This window comes from Cyrtonyx montezumae, unplaced genomic scaffold (genome assembly GCF_038088225.1).
Source record: "Cyrtonyx montezumae isolate F1298 unplaced genomic scaffold, pur_monq_1.0 scaffold_10, whole genome shotgun sequence".
NCBI lineage: Eukaryota > Metazoa > Chordata > Aves > Galliformes > Odontophoridae > Cyrtonyx > Cyrtonyx montezumae.
In genome coordinates, this window is record NW_027071826.1 from 48,972,267 (window position 1) to 48,996,688 (window position 24,422).

A 24,422-nucleotide genomic window follows, 5' to 3' on the forward strand; every position below is an offset into this window, starting at 1 on the left:
AATATAAAATAATAATTCATACATTACTATTTACAAAATAGTACTGGCTGCCTCAGCAAAGAAACCATTGATTAATTGGTTCTGAGTGTGACTCTACAGCTTCTACAGTGTTGCCATGCGCTGGTCCTCACAAGACAATATCAGCCTGTTCTCTTAGACAGCATCTCTGGACATTCTAAATGCAGCACAGACATCTCCCACCTCCAGCTAGGTATGTGCCTTTCTCTATTATTCACTGTTTGACAACAATTTCAACAGAACTACATTCTCTCATGATTTTGTTTACCTGAGACCAGCAGGCTGGCTGTACACGATGTTTTTATTTACTAGAATTATTGATATCTGTGTTTATCTTCTGGATTATGAAGCAATTACATGAACACAGAGTATCTGTTAAGTGAGGCACTGGGTCATCAATTTTATAATTTATAGTGTGCTTCACAAATTGATCTGTTCCAGTAATCTGTTCTTGCAACAGGGGTGTTACTGTTACTTTGGCACAAATTTATCTCAGCATGTGCTCCATTTCTGGAAAGCAAATAGCAAAGAAGGAATTTCTCTCCTTCCTTTCTGTGTTAAACTGTACTGTGTTTAAAAAGATAAATAATCTGTAGTGAAAACTTTCAGATTACATTCTTACATTAAATCAGGTACAGATACTCAGATCTCGTATATAAGCCAAAGAATTCTAAGTCCATCGGGACCACTGAAACATTTTAATGAATTCTTTCGTGGAGTAAAGTGCAAACACAAGAATTCATGTATTCCAGTCTCTCCTCTACTGCCACAACAGTTTTATTAATCTTATATCAAATGAACAGCCATACATGTAAATAAGTCGTGCCCAGCGTTTTTCTTACTATTTAATTATTTCAAGGTTTTAATAGCAGCTTACTTGTGCAGTAATATCCCAACCATCTTCCAAACTGACCATAACAGAAGAACCATTTTCCAGGAGCTCTGAGATGATCACACCCAACTGCATTATCCTGTGAAGCTAGAGAATATTACAAATTGAAGAATAAGAGAAATGTCTAGGTATTAACAATAAATGCAATCCCATTGTATTTATTATGAAAACTGTATTATGAAATCTACATATACAGTGTACATAAATTATTGATAAAACAAATCAGAAAAATAAAAAACAATCTCAGAACTACAGCAAACCATGCAAATACTTGAGACAGGAACTTAAACTATTAAAACTAATGGGCCCTGCAATAAAACAGTTGTCATAAAAAGGAGCATGGCAACAACTCAGTTGATAGATTTATGGCACAGAAATTCCACCCAGGGATTAACACGGTATCTTTTTGCGTGAAAAGTTAAGGTTGCATAAAGTCACTCAGTACTTGGATGGGAGAACCAATGTAAGATACTTAGAAGAAAATATTTCTAATGTTCAATCTCATGAAAGCTAGAAATTAATTAACTGAATATTAAAAAAGAAAGAACATTGTATTATCTGCAAACAGTTTTAGATAGATTCGATCTTTTCCTCACACACTGGGCAAACAGGATAAAACAGGATAAAATGTGAAAAGAAGATAAGTTCATTATTTGCAATCTAATAACTGTTACATAGTGATATTAGAATGCCCTGAGTAGACTAATTAGTGGTTTATTTAGGAAAGGTTATATACTTCAATGAGATTTACCCTAAGATATTGGTTATAAGCAAACTGAAATAATTCAGTGAATTTGAACATTTTTACCTTAGAGAGAAGAGTTCACATCATTACAATTAAAGTGAAAACCTACAGAGTTTCTACCATATCTTTCATGCTTTGAGAGTGTTCTTAGTAAGTAATGTAACATATGCAAGCAGTAGTTTTTTTGCCTCTTTTTCAATAGTAGAATGAAACTGCTCTTGCCAGAACACTGAATACAATCCAATAGCAATATCAGAAATACAAAAGCCTGAAGAAAGGGAGAAAGCTAAAATGGCAAGAGACATCTAAGACCACTTATGCATGGAGAAAAAGTAATTTCACAAGAAACAAACTCACGGAGGTCAGTATTAAATTGGAGAAAATAAGAAAATATCAACCAAACAACAGCCAAGAAACCCTAGAAATAGGATGGATTTTTACCTTTAAAAAAGAAAGAACAACCAAACAACCGAATCCCATGAATATTACCATGAAAACTCTAACAGAAAACACTTAACTACTCTGAACATTCACACAGTCATTACTGAGTGAACAACTTTCTTGAAATTTTTAATGGGAAGAGACTGAAAAGAGTAATGTACTTAAAATCAAACAGTTCATTTACTGCTCTATGCTTGTTTAGGCACTAGACTAGAAGGACTGTTTTTTGCTGTCCTTAAGGAAAGAAGCTGATATGCAATTGGGTAACATAGATTCAATATAAAGAAATGGAAAAATACAGTTTTTAGTATTAGTATTCAGAAGATACTTTGAATTTCTCCTATATTCAAATCCTCATAAAGAACTATTTTGCCCACATACAGTGTTAAAACCAACATGGTACAACTTCCGTTACCTAGAAAGTTTAATACAGTAAAAACAAGTTTCCAGATGACAGGTGTACATCTTTTCACAGGATTAGCAGAAAATGTGAAAAATCAGTCATAAATCAAGTTTATTGCATAAGTCACCTACGTTGGAATTTGTACCATAGAAACGTCATGGTAATGAATCAGAGCTAGTATACGATACTAGGATGTAGTCAGGAGCAAAGAGTTAAGCTGCTACTTTTCCTCTCAAATATACTTGACAGTAACTCCAGTGTGATAACTTCTCCTTAATCTCTGTGCTGCTATAGAGATATATTCATTTCATCATAATGAAACATTTCTCTTATCTACACCTATTAACTTGCTCTTTGACTGGAAATGTTCACATGCTGAGGCCATCAAGCCCCTAACATCTGCAGACTTTTCCCCTTCATTGACAAAACAGTGGTCAGACATTTCAATGACCAGCTCCTATGTTCTGCAGGGAAAGATCACACCTTTGATGCAAAGTGTTAAGCCATTCCTTGCACTGTAGCATATTCCAGCCAAAAGCACATGTTACGATGCATAATTATTGAAATCACTAAATTACCTGCATGTACTCCGTCTATTCTGTTTTCTAGAATTATTTACAGTTGAGGAGCATTCATGCAGCAGAGCAGGTGGAAATTCGGGGTAGGAACATATATAAAGGGTAGAATAAGAGCTTTAAAATCAAAGGCTCATTTATTCTCCTATTTTTTTTTCTATTTTTGTAATAAATAGAGTAAGAAAAAGAACTGTTAAAACCAAGACCACAAACTGATGCATACAATAAAAATGGCCATGTCTATATGGGTACATGTTACATAAAGACAGAGTCTATGTAAACAATGTTATAAAAATTACCTCCCACATCTGTAAATGTTATGGTAGTATTAAAATAATAACACCTATGTAATAACAGAATTGATAGCATGCAAAATAATTACAAAGAGCAAAGAACAGCTGGTGAAAATACAATAGTTCTCTGTCAGAATAGTCTTAAATTTATTGGGTGTAAGCAGTACTGCATATAGATTATTAGAAGTACCTGTCATATAAATTACCTGTGGGAACCACTCTGACTCCCCAAGAGCTTTAAGGAATGTTGCCTCAGAGTCTGTAGGAATAGTGCTGGGAACACAAGCTCTCAACAGCTTCTTAAAGCTTGCCTTTGTCTGTCGGATATCACTGAATTCAACAGGAACAAATTCACAATTCAAAGCAAAATCAAGTTTGAAGCCCTGCGTGAGAAGGACAACAGCAGATGCAATTCAAAAGGATACTTGTCAGTGAAAGTATCCTCAAATCTCCAAGTCCTGCCAGCTTCATTGTTAAATACTTCAATTCCTAATTCAAATTCTGTTTAAACATCTGCCCAGTATAATAATCCACACAACTTCTGTAAAAAAAATTGCCCATCTTCTACTTGTAACAAAACTGCATTGATGACAATTAGACTTTTAATAATACTAAAAACAACAATAATGTTGAGTTTCCCAAATCTGTTGAGTTCTTAACACACAAGATAATGTGCATCCTTAAGGACTTATGAAGCAGATTAACAATCAATAAATATGAATAAAAAAATAACTGTCTGGATAACATACCATCAGTGCAGCACAAATTCTAGTAGCTCAGTAACGCAGAAGAAAATGTAACTTCAAAACCAAAAACGAACCTTAAAACTGCAAATAACATGACTCATCTAAGCAGTCATTGCAAATTGAGGCAGTTGCTGACCTAAAGCACTTATTTCAACTCAGAAGAGCGTTCAGGGAATACCTGATACACTTTCCACAATTTATGTGTGGTTTTCCTAGCTGAATTCCTCACGTTTCACTTCACTCCATGGAAACTCTGCTTTGACAGAGCCTTCTGAGGCTTACTGTTAAAAAAGGATATTGTACTATGATGAAAAATGGACATTAAATAGAACTGACTGAAATATTCAGAAAGAACACTTTCTTGGAAAACCAACATAAACGCCCAATAAAACAGAAAACTTTTGTGGGAAAATAAATTGCTTTCTTAGTATTTGAAAGAACAGTTTATTCTAATAATGGGGAACTATGCTTACTCTGGAAATTTCTGTTTTCTCTCTTATATTATTACACTATATCATATTGAATTAGAATACTTCATTTATAGACTTAATAGGATATATCTGTAAATTACTGTTATACTGATTATATTATAAAGTCACAGAATTTCAAATAAAATATGAATGAAATAGGTAATAAAAAAGGACCATTTCATGTACTTTCATGTCTAATGGAAGAGAAAAAGGAAAAAAAATTACAAATCAATTTTAGCAGATGAATTAGAAGGGATACAAAACTATATGTTATACATATGAAATATAGTTTAGAGTAAAATAAGATACAAAAACATTTCACAGTACAAAAGAAAATTAGAAAGTCTGCAGAAAATTTTAGAATTTTGATTTGTTGTTCTGATACAGCACGGTTCTTCCATCTCTAGAAACAATGTAAATTTAGAAAGAACGGGATAATGATGCATTTACCTACCAATAACTACTACTGTATGCTATATATTTCATAAAATGTATTACAAGCTATGTATGTTTGTACTTGGAAATAGGTTTTTTTTTTTCGATTTCTGAATGTAGAGATAAAAATAAAAAGATTGGTAAATATTTTCTGAAAAGATGTGAAGACTTCATATATAGGGCACCTGCTTCTTGTTCCTTAAACAACTACATCCAAAATATTAAAATTTATCCAAAATTCCAAAAACGGTATACAAATTCATAGACACTGCAAACCTCATCATGTAAGCAAATCCAGAAAGGCAGATTTGTGAGTTAGTCTTACTCGCAGCAGTTTGGTTTCACGTGAATTTAAGCACTACCCACAGCAACATGCTTTCCTGACTAACTGCTTTTCCTCATTAATAACATTCCGTTTGCTTCATAATATATTCTAACGTGTCAGGAAAAAGAAAACTACAAGTCTGGGTTTTGTTTCCCGAACTAGACACCACTGTGACATGACTCAGTGGAAAATGAGATGGTTAGCTGAATCATAGTATGTATTTAGGTGCATTTAACAGTGGCTCTGAAAGCAAGATCATACAGCCAACTACACTAACTCCCCTGCAACAGCTCTGAAGAGCCTCTGAAAAGGGTAGCTGCCAGGATACTTAAGTTTGACTACTTACTAGAGTCAAACTCTACTGCCTTTTCTCCCTGCTAAGCCAATGTTGTTGAAATAGTGAAGATATGGATACCTTCAAATAGGAAAGTGTTGCTGGACGTTTTGTTGCCTTGCAAAATAGTTCCTTCCTAGTAATGTCTTTTCCAGACTAAAAATCTTGTAGGAAAGCTATTCCATTCCTCTCATTGTGCTACACATCTTTTTTTTTCTCTTTATATATATAATATATATAGATATATACTAATTTTTATTTATACTAGATTTTTATTTACATTAACGTTGTTGCATTATATAACTGCAAAGCCTGATTTCTAACCCCTACCATGCTATACTGCACTAACAGTTACTCTTTGTGTAGCAATATAGGCCATAGCAAAATAGAACTAAAAAGAGCGTGTCCGTATAGTGAATGCAAACTAAAATACTCATAAGAGTTTGCACCTTGAGGAGTGTTATCAATCTACCCTATCCAGAATATCATTCTTGTTTGTTAAAAAAAAAAAAAAAAATGTTGTGGTTATTAAATTCAAGCCAAATGAAAACTATGTAAATACAAAAATAAAACTGCCATTACCCGTAACTGAGATTTTTCTCCAAATATATAGAGGGCTGCTTGACGTCTCAGAAGCTGACTTTGCAAAAAAGTGCTACTGTAGGAAGTGGTATTATCTTTCCCTGCAAGTCTTGCACCAACATCAACAAATGGAGTCTGAGCGTTGATAAATCGGTTGCTTGAACGAAGACTGGCCCATACACCTTCATTAAGACAAAAACATTTTAAAACCTCTTTCTGTAAGGCAATGGAGATGCTAATTATTAAGGCACATGGAAAAAAATTTAGAAAGTACAGTGTTTACATATGTGACTCATATTCCTCATAGGATACAATGAACAACATGCACTCAAAAGAAATCACACCAAATATTGCCAAAATCATCCTACTGTCATTCAATCTCAGATTCTAATCAAACAGTGCTCTCTACTGCAGAGAAAATGGTAAGTGATAACACAAATCACAGTTAGCTAGAAATTATCATCAATTTAATGACATGAAAATGAAATTGCTGGGTGCTGCTCTTTTCAGAAGTACAGACAACAAATTCTCCCATCTTCTTGTCAAAAGAACAATATTTCAGATGTCTAACCAGTAAGAATACTATATAATCACATCTCTCAAAAATGAAAATACTATCACTTAAAGTACCCATTTTCCTAGAACACATTTCCTTCATCCTACACAATTTAATAACAAGCTCGGTAACCTATAAAAATGAAAAACAAACATACAATGATCAAATATTACAAACTTCAGGATAAAGCATTCCATATTTGCTCTTCAACTAGAGTGATTAAAATGTAGAATGCCATGATTTTTTCATTTTCAGTTTTCCATGTCTTGTGGTTAATTTAAAATGGAAATGAATCTAAGGAAGTAGCTCTTTTAATCACATTATTCACAAATATATTCTAGCAGATGTGATTACAGTACAGTTGCCTAAGCAGAGAGAAGGATGCCTACCTAGATGATCACAGTTTTATTCTTGCACTAAGATCACTATTACTCTGGCAGCTGGGCATGGTATAGATATCTCATGGCTAGCAACATTACGACCTTGAGTATACATAAGGAACAGGGCAGTGGGACATGGAACCACAGGCTTACATCTGAAAGCTGCACAGCTGTACTTGAATGGCATTATGTTAACCTAACAAGCTCAGGCTCTCAACATTTTAGTTTGCATACTGTTGCTGATGCAGCTACATTATTATTTCCAGAGGAGGGAATTCCTACAACATCCAGATACACTCTGATCTGATTATGTTTAAGTTTTATGATTTCAACTTCAGATAAACCACACTGACAAGGGCTACTTAGCCCTTGAAGAAGAAATTAGTAGGTATTCTTTTTTGTGCCTACTTTAGCATGTCCAGTCTAATATATGTGAAAGGTACTCCATTTTAAGAATAATTCTATACAGTAATACTATACAGTTCAGTTTGTCTGCCTGTCTGACTCTACCATTTTAGATGTGATCAAGTGAATAGGAGTAACTAGGGATGGCTGGCTAGAAATTATGAAATGGCTAATAGTTTCAATAGCTTCTAAACAGTTCCAATCTCAGGGTCATCCATTCTTATCAAACACCCCACACAGTACTGCGTTTACTGCAAAGTTTTGCTCCACTGGACTAAAGCAATCAATAGCATGAAGAGTTTATCACACTAATAGAATTCACAGCAAGTACTTAATAAAAGAATTAAGGTCCTGTTCATTTGGTTCGAGAAAATGTTAGTCCCAACACAGTCAACTGCTCGCCCAAGACTATGAACGAAAACCACTCTATCTTACCAGTCACATTTTCTAACATTCTACCGATGTCTGTAGCACAACAAAAACAACAAAACTAGTTGCAAATACATGCAGACGAACATATTTACTACTTTGCCTAGTACCTTATTTTTTGCTAGCAACATCTAGATTTCATTATTTGGCACGCACTGTACAATACATTTTTAATATGGCACAATCAATTTTTCCTTGGCCATGAACTTTACCAATAATTTTGAAAAGGAAGTTCATTGACTGAGTAACAATACTCGTTAATTGTTCTACTTAAGCAGTAGGAATACTAAATGCATTTTTGCTGCTTGAAGTTCTGGTACAGAAAAATATTACTTTGAAAGAACTTAAAAATTGTATGCATCCCTTTGCATGAGATCACAGTATTACTAATGCATAATATGGTGGAAGTGCGTGGCTATTAACTGTCATTTTATCATACACTCAATGTCCAAAAGGAACCAAAAACCCATAACATAACAAAACCACCACCTAAAAACCTGGTGAACCGAAAACCCCGCAAAGTTCGGTAATGTTTTTAGCGTTAAGGCTTTGTGACAGAACTGCTTTAGCATATACTAAAATACAGAAGTGGCTATGAAGACAGTAAATAAGAGCATGCTTTCAGGACACAGAATACAGTACCTTGATGGACTCTTCCCTTAGTTGCTGATTTGGAATTGGAATGAGTGAAACATTTATCTCTGTACCCAAGCACTGGCAGATAAACAGTAAAGACAGAAGGAGGAGGAATGGAATGCACATTGCAGCAAGGCAGATTGCAGCAAGACACATTGCAGGAGAAAAGAAAAGGGTTACTTATTAATTTCCAAAGATCTAGTACATACTGGATTTCTTTATAGTACATCATATATTAGACAACACAAATCTTAGTCATCACAAGACAAAACATCAATCAAGACAGAAAACCAATATAAAGTGGGAAGGAATTATCCATTTACCTAAAAGGAGTAATTTTCATTACATTTGCAATAGTTTTAAACACAAAACACACCCATCAGGTGGTTTTCTAATAATCAACAATAACAAAGGACACTTAACGATTACATCATTCAGCTGAGTCCTTTATTGAAAGCTTCTCACCAGCTGAGAATTAGCTTAATTAAAAATCCCACACTGCAGAGCACTTTTTAAAAACTGTTTTAGTCTATCATAACTAGGTAACTTAATGGACCTGAAAAGCAAATTGGAACAATCTTTGTTCTATAGACCTACACAGATTTTTGAAAGGACTGTGTAAGACCATGTAACTTAAGATAGCTTCTAAAATCTATCACACAAAAAAATCCTCCCTTGCATAAATACTCATTTTCAGTGAGAGTCTTATCAGAGCATACAAACATATTTATATTATTAATATTCAGTTTATTTATTACACATCAGTGTCAGGTAACAATTGCTGTTCTTTAGTGACACTATTCTTATAAAGTAACATAAAAAAGGTATACATTCTTGCTTTTTGAGTTATTCTGAGGAATATGAAGAGGAATCACTTCAGACTTCCCAAATAATGTTTGTATGTAACATCACTACGCAATGTAATTAACTTGCAAAAGCAGTGAATACTCTTGTGATAATAGACCATGTGAATTCACTTATATGAGAACAACAATTTTAGGTTTAATATATATTTTGTACTTCAGCATTTCCTCTTAAAGAATTCTTCTAGCCTATAAAAAACAAAACAAACAAAAAAAAAAACCCTCATGTTTGCTTCTTTACAGGAAGATGTTTCCTTTCCCATTTCTCTTGTCAACTTCTCACCCTCACTAGGGTTCCCACTGTCCTTTGTCAAGCACTTATGTTTCAGCAAAGTACTGCTGCTGAACTGTTAACAGACTGTAGATAGGGGTCTGTAGTTACATTCTTCAGATATATAGAGCAGGTGTGGCATTAGTCCAGCAAGATACAAGGTAACTTTACTGCCCTTTTCCTGATTACTGCTGAAATGTAGCCAAGAGACAATGTCCAACAAAACACATCTTGGACTTAATAATCTGATTTGAGACTCCTTTTTTTCCTTCACTGAGTAGCCCACATTTACCACGACCTCTAATCCCAGAAGTTAGTAATTTCAGTAATCCTTTCAGTCAACCAGCAAGTTTTTCTTTCTTTCTTTCTTCTTCTTTTCTTTTTCTTTTTTTTTTTTTTTATCCAGGGCATCTTCACAGCTCCTCTATGGCACTTTGCTTTTGGCACTTCTGTCCCAACATGAGGAAACAGAAAACAACCAAACATCTGCCTTCACCTACCCAACATTTTCACTATTTCACTACTGAGACAAGCAGTGCACAGTCACCAGTTCATCTAATAATTGCAGACAACACTGAACTCCTCTTTGTTTCCCAGGCATTTTACCTATCTGATTGCTATCTCTGTTTTTTCACATCCATGTAATCCAGTAGCAACACAGAGAAAGAAAAGAAACTTTTTAACATGTAAAAATACTCGTTTAGCTGCCTTCAGTTCTAACAAACATGTATTGTACTTAGGGAATTCACCACACTAATTTAGGTACTTAAGTTCTTTTTCATCAGTCTAGAAAAGCAGCTTGAAATCACAGCAGTTTCCTGTAAAAATGACACCTCCTCAAAGAAGGCACAGTCACACAACTCCCTCCTTTACCTAAATTTAAATTGTTTGGATTATCTGTAACTTGATGAAGTGTCAACTAATCTTCAGACAAATGCCAGGCTGCTACAAATTACAGAATTGTAGATTCTGAAGTCCATTCAATTATGATGTAAAATATGTGCTTTTAGGCAACAAATAAATAAAAAATATGGATGAATCACAAGATATTTAAAAACATAAATCCTGAGTGCTTATTTTTCCACTTATTTCCATCATGAAATAAGCTATATTTCAATAAGTGGAGGACCAAAACAGAAATTAGATACTTATTATGGATTGAAGCTAATCTGTAATTTCTGTTTTGTTGTTTCATTGTGTAATAAATTTGTAAGCAGTTCAATTACTTGTTATTTCACTAACATTTTGTTATCACTTATTATTTCAAATAACAAAGGCGCTTAGACTTTGAGCTAGTCTTACTAACCTCCTCGAGCAAAGCTATTGGATAGATTTACATCCAAATGTCCTGGCACTACCTGCTTAAACACAGTAGACATTCTTGAAGCCCTCCTTTCAGTGCCTAAAGTCAGCCAAAAAAAGAATAGAAGATTAAAAACACTACAGCATTACTCAGACTTACACTTAACATAAATGATGAAAATATTTTTTTTCACCATTAATACAGATAATTCTTGCCAATTTTGTACTTCTGATACATTTTAAGACAGATGTATACAATGGCAACAGAATGAAGATGTTAGGTACAACTAAGCAATTAACATTTTATAATTAATGAAGCAAAGCATCCAAAACAGTGGAAATGGTGTTATTTAACACGAAAAGCCACTGTTTGGGTATATTAAGCGAATTTATACCAATTGGATAAGGCAAGACAGACAATTACAAGTTGGATTATTTTTAAGTCTCTGGGGATACTTTCACATAAACCGTATCAAGTTCCATCACATAATAATTGAAATAAAATACCTAAATAACATCTGAAAGAGAAGTATAGTCATATGCAGAACTGGCATTAAAATACCATTATAAATATGTAACACGTGAAAATGCTTATATGCCTCCCACTGTCTCTGTGGTACATTTGTTCATGTAGAATCCAACACTACAATAACGTATTTTCTAATTATATGAAATAGAGTAGCATTCCACAGTCTCTTCAGGGTGGCAGTTTCTTATTGTAAAGAGTTGTCAAGATGTTTAGTTTGTTATATAGCACATTAAAGTGTATCTTTGTCTTATGCTATATAATGTAATTGTTTCAGTCGATAATGCAAAAAAAACCCACTAATTTGGAAAATTCTCACATCTTTGTATTCTGAAGAACTGAGGCTCGGAATCACTTACTGTCAGAGTAATAATATGGAAAAATACTTTGGGAAAGCTTAAAAACACCCTTTACATTCAGAGAATTCACTAAAATGAAGAGTAAACAAACTACCTGGAAAGAGTAGCAATAAAAGAAACAACAGAATTCATATTCGACAAATTGAACTAATGCCAAATCCAAGAAGATTCCCTTCTCTCTTTTCAACTTAAACACATAAAAACACTACACAGAACAATTTTACCTGGTGATAGAGCAATTGTTGGTCTAACAGTAAGAGTATTACTGCCATTCATTTTGCAGTGGACGGAAATCACATTCAGTAAGGCTTGAAGGTATTTTTCCTGTTCTATACTGCTTGAAGATTCCAAAGAAGCAGGAGCTAAACAGAGTAACAGGAAGAATGGAACACATTAAAATACAAGTACATTTACAAATACACATAATAGAAAAAGACAAAGCTTACTATATAAAACAGTTCATTGAAAATTTCATGGTTTGATTGTCATATGTTCAAAAAACCATTTCTCTGATAACTAAGGATATCCAGATGTTCATCACCTGGCTGTAGAGCACCGAGCAATGTTCTCCTGCATTCCACTTCACAAAGCTACGCTTCTAGAACAGCCAGTTACCCTGTGGTAATCATTTAAAACATTCATCATTCAGCAGCGGTCAGTAAAATACGAATGAAGATAATGTAGTTTTTTCTTCACTCTCAGAATGAAAAGCAACATTTGTACATCTGTGATACAGCTCAGCAAATGTCCGCCTTAAATAAAGAAGTGTAGAGAACAGCCAGAACAGTTTTTCTGCAAATATAAGTTAAAATCATAATCAGTAAAGGTAGGTTATTTAATTACAAGTGGAGGTTCCTTGAGATTTGTTGCCTACCCATTCAAAGTATACTTATATCAAAAGACAACACTGTTTATGCCATTTTACTGCTGCATTAGAACATCAACGGACACAACCCTCACCTCTTCCAGGCAACCAGTCCCTGGATCTAACATCCTTAACGGAGGACAGAGAGAGAAAAGAAGACAGCGCATGCACACAGGAATAACACATCAAGGAACTTCCACTTGCGAAAAGCAAAATTCCTGTTCCTCAGTGACAGTTTACCTGCTCATTCACCAGGAGGTAACAACAGGAACTGTCTTCTCAGATGCTTAGGTAGTGAGAGAGGGGCTGCACTGTTTTAAGAATCGTAATTCATTTTATGGAAATCTCTGAATAATCCTTGACATGCATGGAGTTTCAGATGACTCCTCTACAGATTTCAAAAGCTGAAATGTTCTCCAGCTGTCACTGATATTGACTGAATTACTGGGAACACTGAGAAGGACCGTTTCGGAGAGAGAAGTGACTGCAAAAGACTGGATGAAAGCAAAGCTAGAGGACACAGAAATAAAAAACAGAGTGAGGGGAAAAAAAAAACATTACAAGAAAGCTTGATGTTTTGAGAAAGTGGTGTAAGGTAGACAGATACCCAAGGAAGGTAAGAAACAAAAAGCAAAACACAAAATCAATGTAAAAACAACAATAATGAAAAGAGTTTTAAATGTGCATTAGGAAATCAGGTTAACATTAGAGGAAATGTTCTTAACATGGAAAAAACACCATTAGTGTCCAGGTGCGAGGACTAGATGGAAGGGAGAGAGATGAACATCAGGTCCTGGGCTATACTACGAGAAAAATGTACATTGATCACAAAAGCCTGAGTTTGGAACAAGAGAAGAAAAGAAGAGTCAGAGAACCCAACTGAGTACATTTTGGTAAGCCACAGTAACTGCGACTTACAAACAGTTTTCTCCAGTAATGCTCCAATCACATTCTATGCTGGAGACTGTTATGTAACAAGCTGGAAGTGGTAACAGAAGTTTCAAGATAGATTTAAATACTATATAAATGTATCAACATCTAAATACTATCTTTCAACAGTGTAAGTCAGTTGGAAGATTGTGTTTGGACTAGATGCTCTTGAAGGTCTTTTTCAACCTTAATGATTCTGTTTGTATGAAATTGGTAGTACAACTAGGAATTAATTAGAAAACACATATAGGAAACATTATGCAGCTGCTGTCTGAAAAAGTGGAAAGAGTCTGAGGAGAAACAGTTCTGCTTCTAATTTTAAGAAAGCACATCCTGAAATTTAATCAAATAAATAAAAGGAAATGAAATGTCTAAATCAAAGGATGATTTCACTTGCAAAGTTTTATTTGTGAAGACTACCGTGTGTCTTTTGATAAAGAGACTCAAAGACAGATAGTTAGAGCTATAGAAAATTGTTGCAGAACTTGGCAGATACGTGAGTTAAGATTCAGGTCAGTAATGTTCATGTGACAGGTTATATTGGAAAATTTGCCCTTCAACCTCACTGCCAATCATCCACTCACAGATGATTAAAGCAGAAAACCCTCACGTGCACAAGTAAACAGGCATTCCTGTACAATAGTTGTTCTTTTCAATGCTATGTCATATATGGAGCATGGCTTTAAACAAAAGATGGAGATGGTGATCTAGTAAGAAACTGACAGAAAACAGAGAATGAAAAGCGTTCCTTACTAATGCAATAGAATTGCCTTTGGCTGTTACCATCCTGTGCTCTAGCTGCCTTTTTTTAGGCTGCTCCACCTTTATTTTAAAACAGGTCCTACCGTAGTCCAAAATCTGGCTTGTATCAAGAAAGCTGCTATCTTAAACACTGTTTCTACATACAACAAACATAAGTGATCTCCCTACATGGCAGAAGACCAACACTTGGTATTCAGGTGTAGAACGTCATACTAGGAACTACAGCACTCTGCAAATTAATTCCCAAAACAGGTTAAGTAAAATTCAGAAACCAATCCCCATGTTTAAAGGAACTTTAAAAAAACAAAACAAAACAGTATATTCTCTATTCCATCTTCAGACATCTGTTAGTAATTCTAATAATTTATTTCACCAAGCTTTAACTTCATTAAAAATAAAATAAGTATCCTACTTTTTTTTTTCTTTTTATTTCAAAGTAACTTCCTGAGGAGTCTCCATAACACTACATGTTTTAAAGAAAGAGGAAACTAATATCTGACATATCAGACACAGCATCAAACCAACTGTTTCCTAACATACTACCAGAAATAACACAGTGACAATGGCAATACAAAAAAAAACTATGTAAAATTAGAAAGAGAAAACTGCAAAAGCAACAAGATTTGCACATAGGAAATGCATTAAAAGAGTCTGTGATCTTATTTTGGAAGACTCTTATACACTCCTGCAGACAGAAATACAGAAGTATTCATCTTTATATAATTTGCAAACTATCTCTGCAAAATTATTGCAATTGAATCTATTTATACCAGGTTAAAGATGGCTGGCCAGATATTTTACCTAAGACAATCAACAAGGAACCAGTTGATAAGACCAGCATTTGAATTATCCTGCTTCAGATTTACATCTAAAGGCTATGGAGCAACTAGAAAAGCTAAAGTTTGGCAATCACTGTTTAAATTATTGCTAGTACTTCACTGGCTCATTTTAAGAATCTTTTGAAGAAACAAGAAGTTTTATAATTAGATAAAGTATACGTCTTACCTTCCTCTTCCAACTAAAATACATTCACACAGACCAGAAAAGAGATGCACCAAACCAAAACTATATTACTCAAAATAGTATATTACTCAATGTTCAGACTTGTGATTCAAAAGTTAACATTAACAGTCAGTCAAGACACGGTCTGAAGCAAAAAAATGATTTTCTAGTAACATCTCTGCAATTCTGAGATTTTTAAGGTGAATTTGATACACACACACACAAACAACAAAACAACCATATATCTAAATAATGTGTCATATAACTACTCTTTACACATAATAAAAATGATGGTTTCACAAAGATATTCTATGAAGCAAAACTTCACTCGAAGGACTTTGTAAAACGAACTACCTTCTGTTACGAGTCTTCAATCTACTTTTATCCAACTTGCACTTATTTGCACAGAGTGCTTGAGAAGTGTTTTTGAAAAATTCTCTAGGATAAACTATACAAACACGTAACAAATTGACCATTGGCATGAAATTAACTCCCAAGACACTATCACTATAAGACATAGAAATCCAGGCAGCCACAAGAAATGTCCTACATATTGCAGGTGAATAAAGAAATTTGACTAATGCACTTTCCAAAACTTATTTTGCCCCAATATGTTATATTCTTCTGAAAATTTAACTAGTCTGACAAATATTTAATTAATAAAAGACCCCAAGGAGAATCTTTCAGATGTATGCTTTACAAAAGAAAGATAAAAATTAAACCAATATTACACAGAAAGACATCAGAAAAATCTAATGCATCATGTTCACCCTGGAATTTTATATAATACTTTATTAAAAGTGACTACATACATTAGATCAACCAGTGTAAAGTAAAAAGATAAATGAAGGTGAATGGGGGATTATTAGAAAATAAGATACTTTATTCTCTGAGACACTGCATTTGGGAGGAGGCAGCTTTTACTTGAGATTTTCTGGTTACTTTCTGGTTTACATATCATCTTTGTTCAGATTAGTTCAAGTGACATTTTTGAACGACCTTCATACCATTCAGGGTCTGATTCCTGACATTCATCAGTGATACTTAACTATAACAATATCAGAAAACCATCTATATCCTGGGAATTCTGATGAAACCATCTCTCTGATTTCCTCCAGAAAGTATTTATAAACTAATATATATATACACACACACACACACATATGTTTTATAAACTAATATATATATACACACACATTTTTTAGTTTAGGAATATATAAATAAAACCTGGCTGTATCGGCTTACCTGTAGTATGTGTGTTTTGGGATTTGAAGAGGCCAACAACACCTTTTCCATGGAAGCCCCCAGATCTAAGTAGTAGAGAACTGTTTTTTGTGTTTTTCCAACACACAACTGGTAGGCGATTGTGACGGTAACAGCGAGCGACCCTTTGCAAACTGCTGTCCTGAACAGACTGAGGTACTACAAGAAGCCCAGGATAACTGCATTGACAACAAACAAAAAATGACAGAGCAACAATTAAATCTGCTCTCAAATTTGTAAACAGTGAATAAAAACCAAAACCTAAAATTACAGGCTTCATGTATGAATGCTCCGAAAGTAATGCCTCCTATACTTCTATGGAAACTCCAAGAGATACCAAGAGCACATTAACACTACTTGACAGAGCAAATTCTCAGCTATAAAGCACCATTTTTCAACATAGTCACCACCATTAGCTATGCATTTTCACCAGCCAAAAGCAACAGCTTTCGTGATACTCTCATGACAGCCTGGACCAGCAGAGATGACCCACTGTCACTGTCATCACTGCTGAAACACACCACCTACCCACCTCACTGTGCTCACATCATTTTTACTTTCGAACACACATCAGAACTGGTAAACTCACCTTCGGCAAAGTGAATACATTCTGTTCAGTGCAGTTATTCTTAAGTATTCCAGTTTTGAGCGAGACGTATTACTACTGATGGTTCCTAGTCCTAAACGTTGATAGTCTCTGAAACAGGCTCTTTCTACTAATTGCTCCATTGTTGACTTCTCTGATGCTTTTAGGGTACCACTTGTGTGCAGCTCACTGTCATCTGAAACTTAAGTTAAAAATCTTTGAGTTTGCTACTGTTAAGGTCAGCAGTTATAAAAAACAATGTTGTTTTCTGAACTTACTATTTCTTTGTCTTACTGTTGATTATCAACAAAAAGCACTAATAAACATAAACTACAGTTTACAGAAATTATAAGCAACATAATAACACTTCAGTCAAGAAACCTCAGTTCTTCTCACAGCTACGTACTACCCTAGCAGTCGGCATGGCTGACACCTCTCTCACGCTAAAATCCCAGAAAAAGGTCTCTTGTACAATCATTTGAACAGAACTGAGGCAATATTGCTTGCACTAGTATGTTTATTCAAACAAGTTGAACTCACAACTGCTGTATGAAAACGCACGAGACAGAACCATTAAAAATGAGCACAAATTCATGAATCATCCAAGATAAAATGGATCTAATTCTTTTAAACTATCTTCAAAAGATGTAAAAAGCTATTTAAAGTTGGTTTTAAATTAAAAATATTTCTGCCATGAATTGGTGAATGTTGGCTTCTTAATGCTTCAGTTTCAATGTCAGCAACTTTCTTCAGCCATGCACATCAGGTTCATTTTCCAAAGCAGAAAAACCTTTAATCATGAGATGAAAACCATGTCACAAGTTCAAACTATGCAGAAATTCAAGTCAAGCAAAGTCTTTGTACAAAATCTGCCACCTGCCTGTTAAGAACACTTCACTACTTCCAATTACTGGAAACAAATTTACTGTTTGCAGTGTGTATCAGTTGCTACCATTCACCTCAAGCATTTAAGTATGTACATATTAGAGGAAGTATTTATTTAAAAATTTGGCACTGAAAAGTATATAAAGATTTAAACAGGACTTTATAAAATGGAAGATTAAAACTGCTCTTGAAAACTAAGACAATTAAAACTTAACTGTCAGTAGACAACATTGAGAATGTACAGAAGTACATTTTAGATACTTCTGCTTTTCATACATATTAGCATAAAAGCTACATGAATAATTTTACTGCCCACGTAATGCATCATACAAAAATAATTACTCCCTATCTGAGCTAAATAATGAAGACTTTAATGCTATGGGTATCTCCTCTTTTTCTACATTTTCATATTTGTCCTGAAGAAGAAAGAAGTTCTGAAGTATCTAAAACTATGAAATTCACAAGAAACAAATTAAACAAGATTTTGAAATAATTTTACTTTAGGGGATATAGAAGCTCATTATTTAACAGTTTTGAATGCTATAACTGTCTTAGATAAGGGTGCATTTTTCAAATTTTTTTTTCTTCCCTAAATGAACGTAGATTAGAGATCACAATTTACAAATCATTTCCCCATAGGTGCAAAAAGAAAGAGATTATAAGAGCTCATATCATTGTTGTTAACATGAAAAGGGAAGATACTCTTCTATCTCAAGTTCTAAATGCCTTTTGTTTTCATTTGTTTTGAAACATTTGAACAAATGAGGAAGAGACCTTCTGTTCTACTCTTCTTGAGATATGACTGCTTGTATAAGCATGTTTTACAGACAGCCTTCTATTTTCTGGAATATATCACTATGATCACCCACAGCAAATAGATTTTAGTAATAGTAAATTCAAAATTCGCTGAAAAAAGATTAGGAGGCAATGGAGGGGGAAAATATCCCAGTTGTTCATTAGCAACAACTTTTATCTAGAGTACTGTGCCTAATTCTGAAAATGAAACTGAAGTTATATGTGGACCAGTTAAAGACAACCTAGAGAAAAGAGATGGAGATACTCAGAACTCTATGACGAGAAATAAGAATGGCTGAAAAGAACTACAGATAATATCCACAAAGGAAAAGAGAAAGGAATGTTACAATATTCCATAAAATACACTAAAAACTGCAATTGAAATTAAAGGCATCATCCCTTCTACATGTACATGGCAAAAGAAAAAAAGCGAAGCATATAAAATGTGGCAAGGAGAAATCTAGGTCAGAACATCAGAAAGTTTCTTGTAATTCTCTAGCATTACAGATGGTGAAAGTATCAGAATAAATGGCCTAGAGCTGTGGAATCTTCAGCTTGGAAAGCTAAGAAAAAAATATGTATTTGCAAAGAACATAAAAAGTATGTTGCTCCTGCCTTAGATCAGAGTTGGAGTACATGACCTCCTGAAGCTCCGTCCACCCCTGTGTTTAATGCTTCTTTTTACAAGACAATGCATCACCTGCTGCAGATAATTCTGCTCCTTTCATTGTTGGTATAGCTGCATATTTCTCTAAACTTTGGTTTTTAAGACTTGCAAACAAGCAATAATTCGCAGCAATCAGTATAAAACAAATTGCAGTGATTGAATGCCAGATTTTCTATGGTTATTTGTACTGTATCTGAAATGAGGAGTACTACAGTACAGCATGGAGAGAAAAGCGAGCTGTCACAATTTGATCACCTATCGCATACCCAGTCACGACATCTGGAAAGCAGCAGGTAGGAAGCCTCACAATTTAACTTTTTGTACTTCTGTTGAGGAGGGGAAAAAGTGACTGTCACTAATATTTATGCACTCACACAGGATTATAGTTGTTTTGTACACAGGCAATGCAGAAACTCTTAGAATTTCTTCATTATCGTGAGAAGTATGAACACACAGGCTTGATTATGCTTGGTCTCTCTGAGTAATGGACACAAAATCACACCCAAGACAGGCTCGGCTTGCAGAATTCCTTCTGAACTGAAGATTCCACAACATTAGAACACATCCTAACTCAGCACTTAAGGAAGAGGCTGGAAATTCAATTAAGAATGTAACTTTTCAGCTGTGTAAAGACATTCTGTATTTCATAATCTTTTTTTTCTGCCTTTTTTTCCCACCATATTTATCTGGAATGAATGAAGAAGATCAATATTTTTCAGCTTTCCTGGAATGACCCTTTTCTCTTTGGGGAGAGAACGGAGAATGTGCAGTAACACCATTTGTTGTTAGAGAACTTGTATTCATCTGCACATAAGTTATCCTTTCTAGCTGACTAAATATCCAGAAGGCAAATTTGTTTTATTAGATGTTTTGAAGAAATTATTAGTGTTACATAAACACTTCATTATTTGAAATGCCACCTTTTTTTTTTTTCCCTGTTATTTTTCTTTTCACAAAAGAAGAAAGAATGGTGTGACAAAACAATACCTGTTAATGTACAGGAGAATCTGGTTCCCTCTAGTGGATTATTATAAATTAGCACTAGTCCAGATAAGGATATACTGACAGCAGCACATGGTAGGAAAAGAGGTATTTGGAAGAAAGTCAAACTCCACACCATTACACTATACAACGTGACCAAACCACTTTCTAACTCTGTCTCAAATTCCTTTCAACCAAAGTTTGGAAAATGGCATTTTGAGTAATAATGTCTTCTGCTGTCTTTAAAAATCACTCATCCTTTCCACATACACAAAATCTGCCTATAATACTTGTTTCTTGAACTTTGCCAATTTCTGCTTTCTCATTACCGACAAAGCAATGTCTGGCTTTCTAAAGACATTACATGAAAATAGTTTGATAATTTGAAAAAAAGTATCTTTTACTTTATCACAGAATGAAGTTGGCTTCCTCTTTTAATCTATATGTTTGGTCATCACAAATGAAAACACTCAATCGATGCACTACTTGAAATCCTTCTCTTTCCTGTCTAGGAAGACTGCAATTTCTTCTCAAAGACATAACACACCTAACACATTGAAATTGAAGCACGACAGGATACATATATTAACAACAAAAAATGGAAACTGTTTTACTATTACCAGATACATCATCATCTTCATTCCAGCCTGGACGATTCCCTCTTTCTTCCATTATTGTGCCTGTCTTCTTCTTTAATAAATACTGGCGACCAATTGTCATCTTCCCAGCACGTTTTGCTCCTTTCACAATGCTTTTTGAGAAAGTACTATAAATTCATAGCAAAAAAAAAAAAAAGAGTATTTTAAAAGACAGATACAGATCTTCTCAATAGCACGCTCACTATGATGAACTAACTTACTCAAAGAAAACACATTTCTATTTCTCATTTTACATCAAAATTAGAACTATCAGAAAAATTACTTCCTATACTAATTTTTAAATGCCACTTTTATTACTTTGAGAGTCATTCATGCCTATAACACATAAAATACTGAATAGGCACCCATAATAGTTCTTTAGGTATATGTATTTTGCTAGCAATGTGATAGATCCATGAACCTGACAGAGTGAAGGCAAGAAAGATAGAAATAACCTTAAGGTTTTAACATTCCATGACTAGTTCAGAATTCTGCTTCTCTTTGTCAACAATACAATAATCAACGTAGAATCAAGGAAAGTACCACTTTCAGGGGTACTAAACAATTATCAGTCTAGTCTAGTAAAATTTAATGTATAATGTAACGTTTAAGAGAGAACCCAAAGCTAAAACTCTACATGATTAAATAATACTAGGACAACTATATAGACTCTAGAAAGGGTAAAATGAATTCTAGTCTACATTAGGTAATTTAATACAGAAGACCTCTGTTTTTTACGTTGGCATAGTTCACATAACTGAATATGTTATTAGCATTGCCTGTACTCAAAAATTTAATGAGATACTTGTTCAAAAATGCTTCAGCAATAAGTTTGGATAAATAATACATTTAATGTCAACCTACCTTTTACTCAGTAAACATTAAAAGACGGAGAGCATCATTTAATAAGTTCTCAGGAAAGTAAAACTAACTAGATGCTCTGGAGTTCTGAAAATCTGTCCGATTACTCAAGGAATTTGACTAGATGTAAACAAGAATATCAGTGATAGAAGAGGGATAAATATACCGGAATGAAGTGTTCTTTTCTTTTTGCTTTGGTAAAATGATCTGTGGTGCTGTTTGTCCAGCTGCAAATGCAAAAGTGCTGAAGATAGACTGAGGATAACGGAACTTCATCAGCTGTTTCTTAAATATTTCCACCACTTCAGGACCGACTTCTTCATCAAACGCTACTTTAATTAACTGCATATTAAAGACAGGGCACGTCAGGAACTTAACAAATAAATAAATTGCCAGGATTAAAGAAATTGAAGATTCTAAAATATATTAACAAAATCCTCATACTTATGCAATACAGTGCACATCAGAAAATACAAATACATGTATGTAAGTATATCTTATCAGTATGTATGATTTTGAGGGATATTATACAGCTTGTTCATTCTTCTACTTGCTTTTAGTACCGATGTTGTAATACTAAGATATTTTCACCATGAAGCATCTGGAATTCTCATAACACCAAACACAAAATATTTTGGGTAATCTAAGTGAATGTATTGGCACTAGAATATTCACAACAAAACAAACAGTTAAAGTGCTAGTCACATGGGACAGCTCAGTTCAGAAACATGTTATCAGATTTGGTACATACAGGGAAGTAAAATCAGTAAGGTACTCTAAGCAAAGCAACAAATCCAGCATTCATATATCATAACCATTACATTTCCATTATTTAGCTATTCCAGTTTTTGCCTCACCTTGAAAAGCATGAAAACAGCTAGTAATAAAGCATAACAATGAAATCTGGTCCTTGGAAATTAATTAAACCCATGCTAATCCAAACTGATCTATTTATCTAATTAAAAATCCTTTTTAAAAAGTTTTCTAAATACACACATATATGTCTCTATCATCCTCAGTAAAAAGGATGATAGTCAGCTCTGTGGAGAAAAGGAATTAAAAAAAAATGGAGAGAAAACTGGGAATCTGGAACACGGCCCAAACAAACTTGAAGACTATGGAAAAAGCAAACAAAGAAATATCCTAGAGCTTTATTTTTGACTGCATACCTATGCACCATTTAGTTGTCTTGTCATCTAGTAGGTGGATTTCTCCATGTTTTTTTTTTTTAATTTCACTTGTTCTGTTCCGTAATTATTTTCCAAATGATTAATAATTACTCTGTTGTTCAAAGAGCTCCTTGAAAGGAGTGCTTGAATCTTCAGGGGTTACCCTGATAGAAACTTTCAAAGACATCAAATAGTATAACTGCAGCCAAAACACTCTGAAATTCCTAATTAATAAACAAAGACGAGGCTTGCTATTTCATACTGTATTGACCTCTATCTGTTAGAAAGGAAACAAAAGTAAACCATTTGCTGATTGTTTTTATTTTCATAACTTAACATTAAACTATGCTAAACAAAAGCAGGGATGATGTTTGACCAGAATCCAGCACTAAAAGCATTGAGCTATGCCTGCATTTAGCACATCATTGAAGTATGCTAAGTATCCTGGTAAAAAAAATTCTGGAAAACAGAAGTTGTCAGAAAGTCCAATCAGAAGTCCATAAGAACAACTTTTTCTAATTTGTTTTACTTTTTTGCATTCCTAGTCTTATGCTTTTGAACATGATATTGAAAGATAATTAAATAATGTTCACTTTCTAAGGGACTAGTAACATAACAATACATTTCATTTTTAAATGTTGAAAAGAGACTACTCCCAAAGAAAACATGTTTCCACGGTTAGCTAACCTGAGAATATAGTTCACATCTTAAACTCTGAAGTCTGCTTTCAGTCTGTGATATAAAATCCTTTGTCTTCAACTTTTGATCTCTTGGGATTTGATCACATATTAGATTACCACCAGTAAGAATAATTCAGAGAATGCTTAAGAGAACTAATTACTCCTCATTCTTACAAGTCCATCTCCATCAACTGCCACACAACAGATGCTTCTGAAAATACTGAAAGCGTTGAGGGTTCTTGTAAAGACAGGAAAATACCCGAATCTGTGCAAAAGACAAGATATTTCACATAGAAGCCCACTGGTTCCGGCTATAGATGGCTACACTAAAGATTTATGGAAGGGCAGATTC

At 34.2% G+C, this 24,422-nt stretch overlaps 1 protein-coding gene across 1 annotated transcript in view; it reads right to left on the minus strand.

The window, feature by feature from the left end:
- The window catches only part of SBF2 (SET binding factor 2), a 235,948-nt gene that overhangs the window by 23,976 nt on the left and 187,550 nt on the right, over positions 1-24,422 (minus strand). The window contains exons 24-33 of the mRNA XM_065755333.1: positions 22,388-22,563; positions 21,343-21,488; positions 17,398-17,596; positions 16,791-16,987; positions 12,211-12,348; positions 11,106-11,201; positions 8,672-8,743; positions 6,260-6,441; positions 3,574-3,750; positions 896-997 (exon numbers count right to left, since the gene is read on the minus strand). Of these exons, the coding sequence (XP_065611405.1) occupies positions 896-997; positions 3,574-3,750; positions 6,260-6,441; positions 8,672-8,743; positions 11,106-11,201; positions 12,211-12,348; positions 16,791-16,987; positions 17,398-17,596; positions 21,343-21,488; positions 22,388-22,563 (1,485 nt within the window). The remainder of the gene's footprint in view (positions 1-895; positions 998-3,573; positions 3,751-6,259; positions 6,442-8,671; positions 8,744-11,105; positions 11,202-12,210; positions 12,349-16,790; positions 16,988-17,397; positions 17,597-21,342; positions 21,489-22,387; positions 22,564-24,422) is intronic.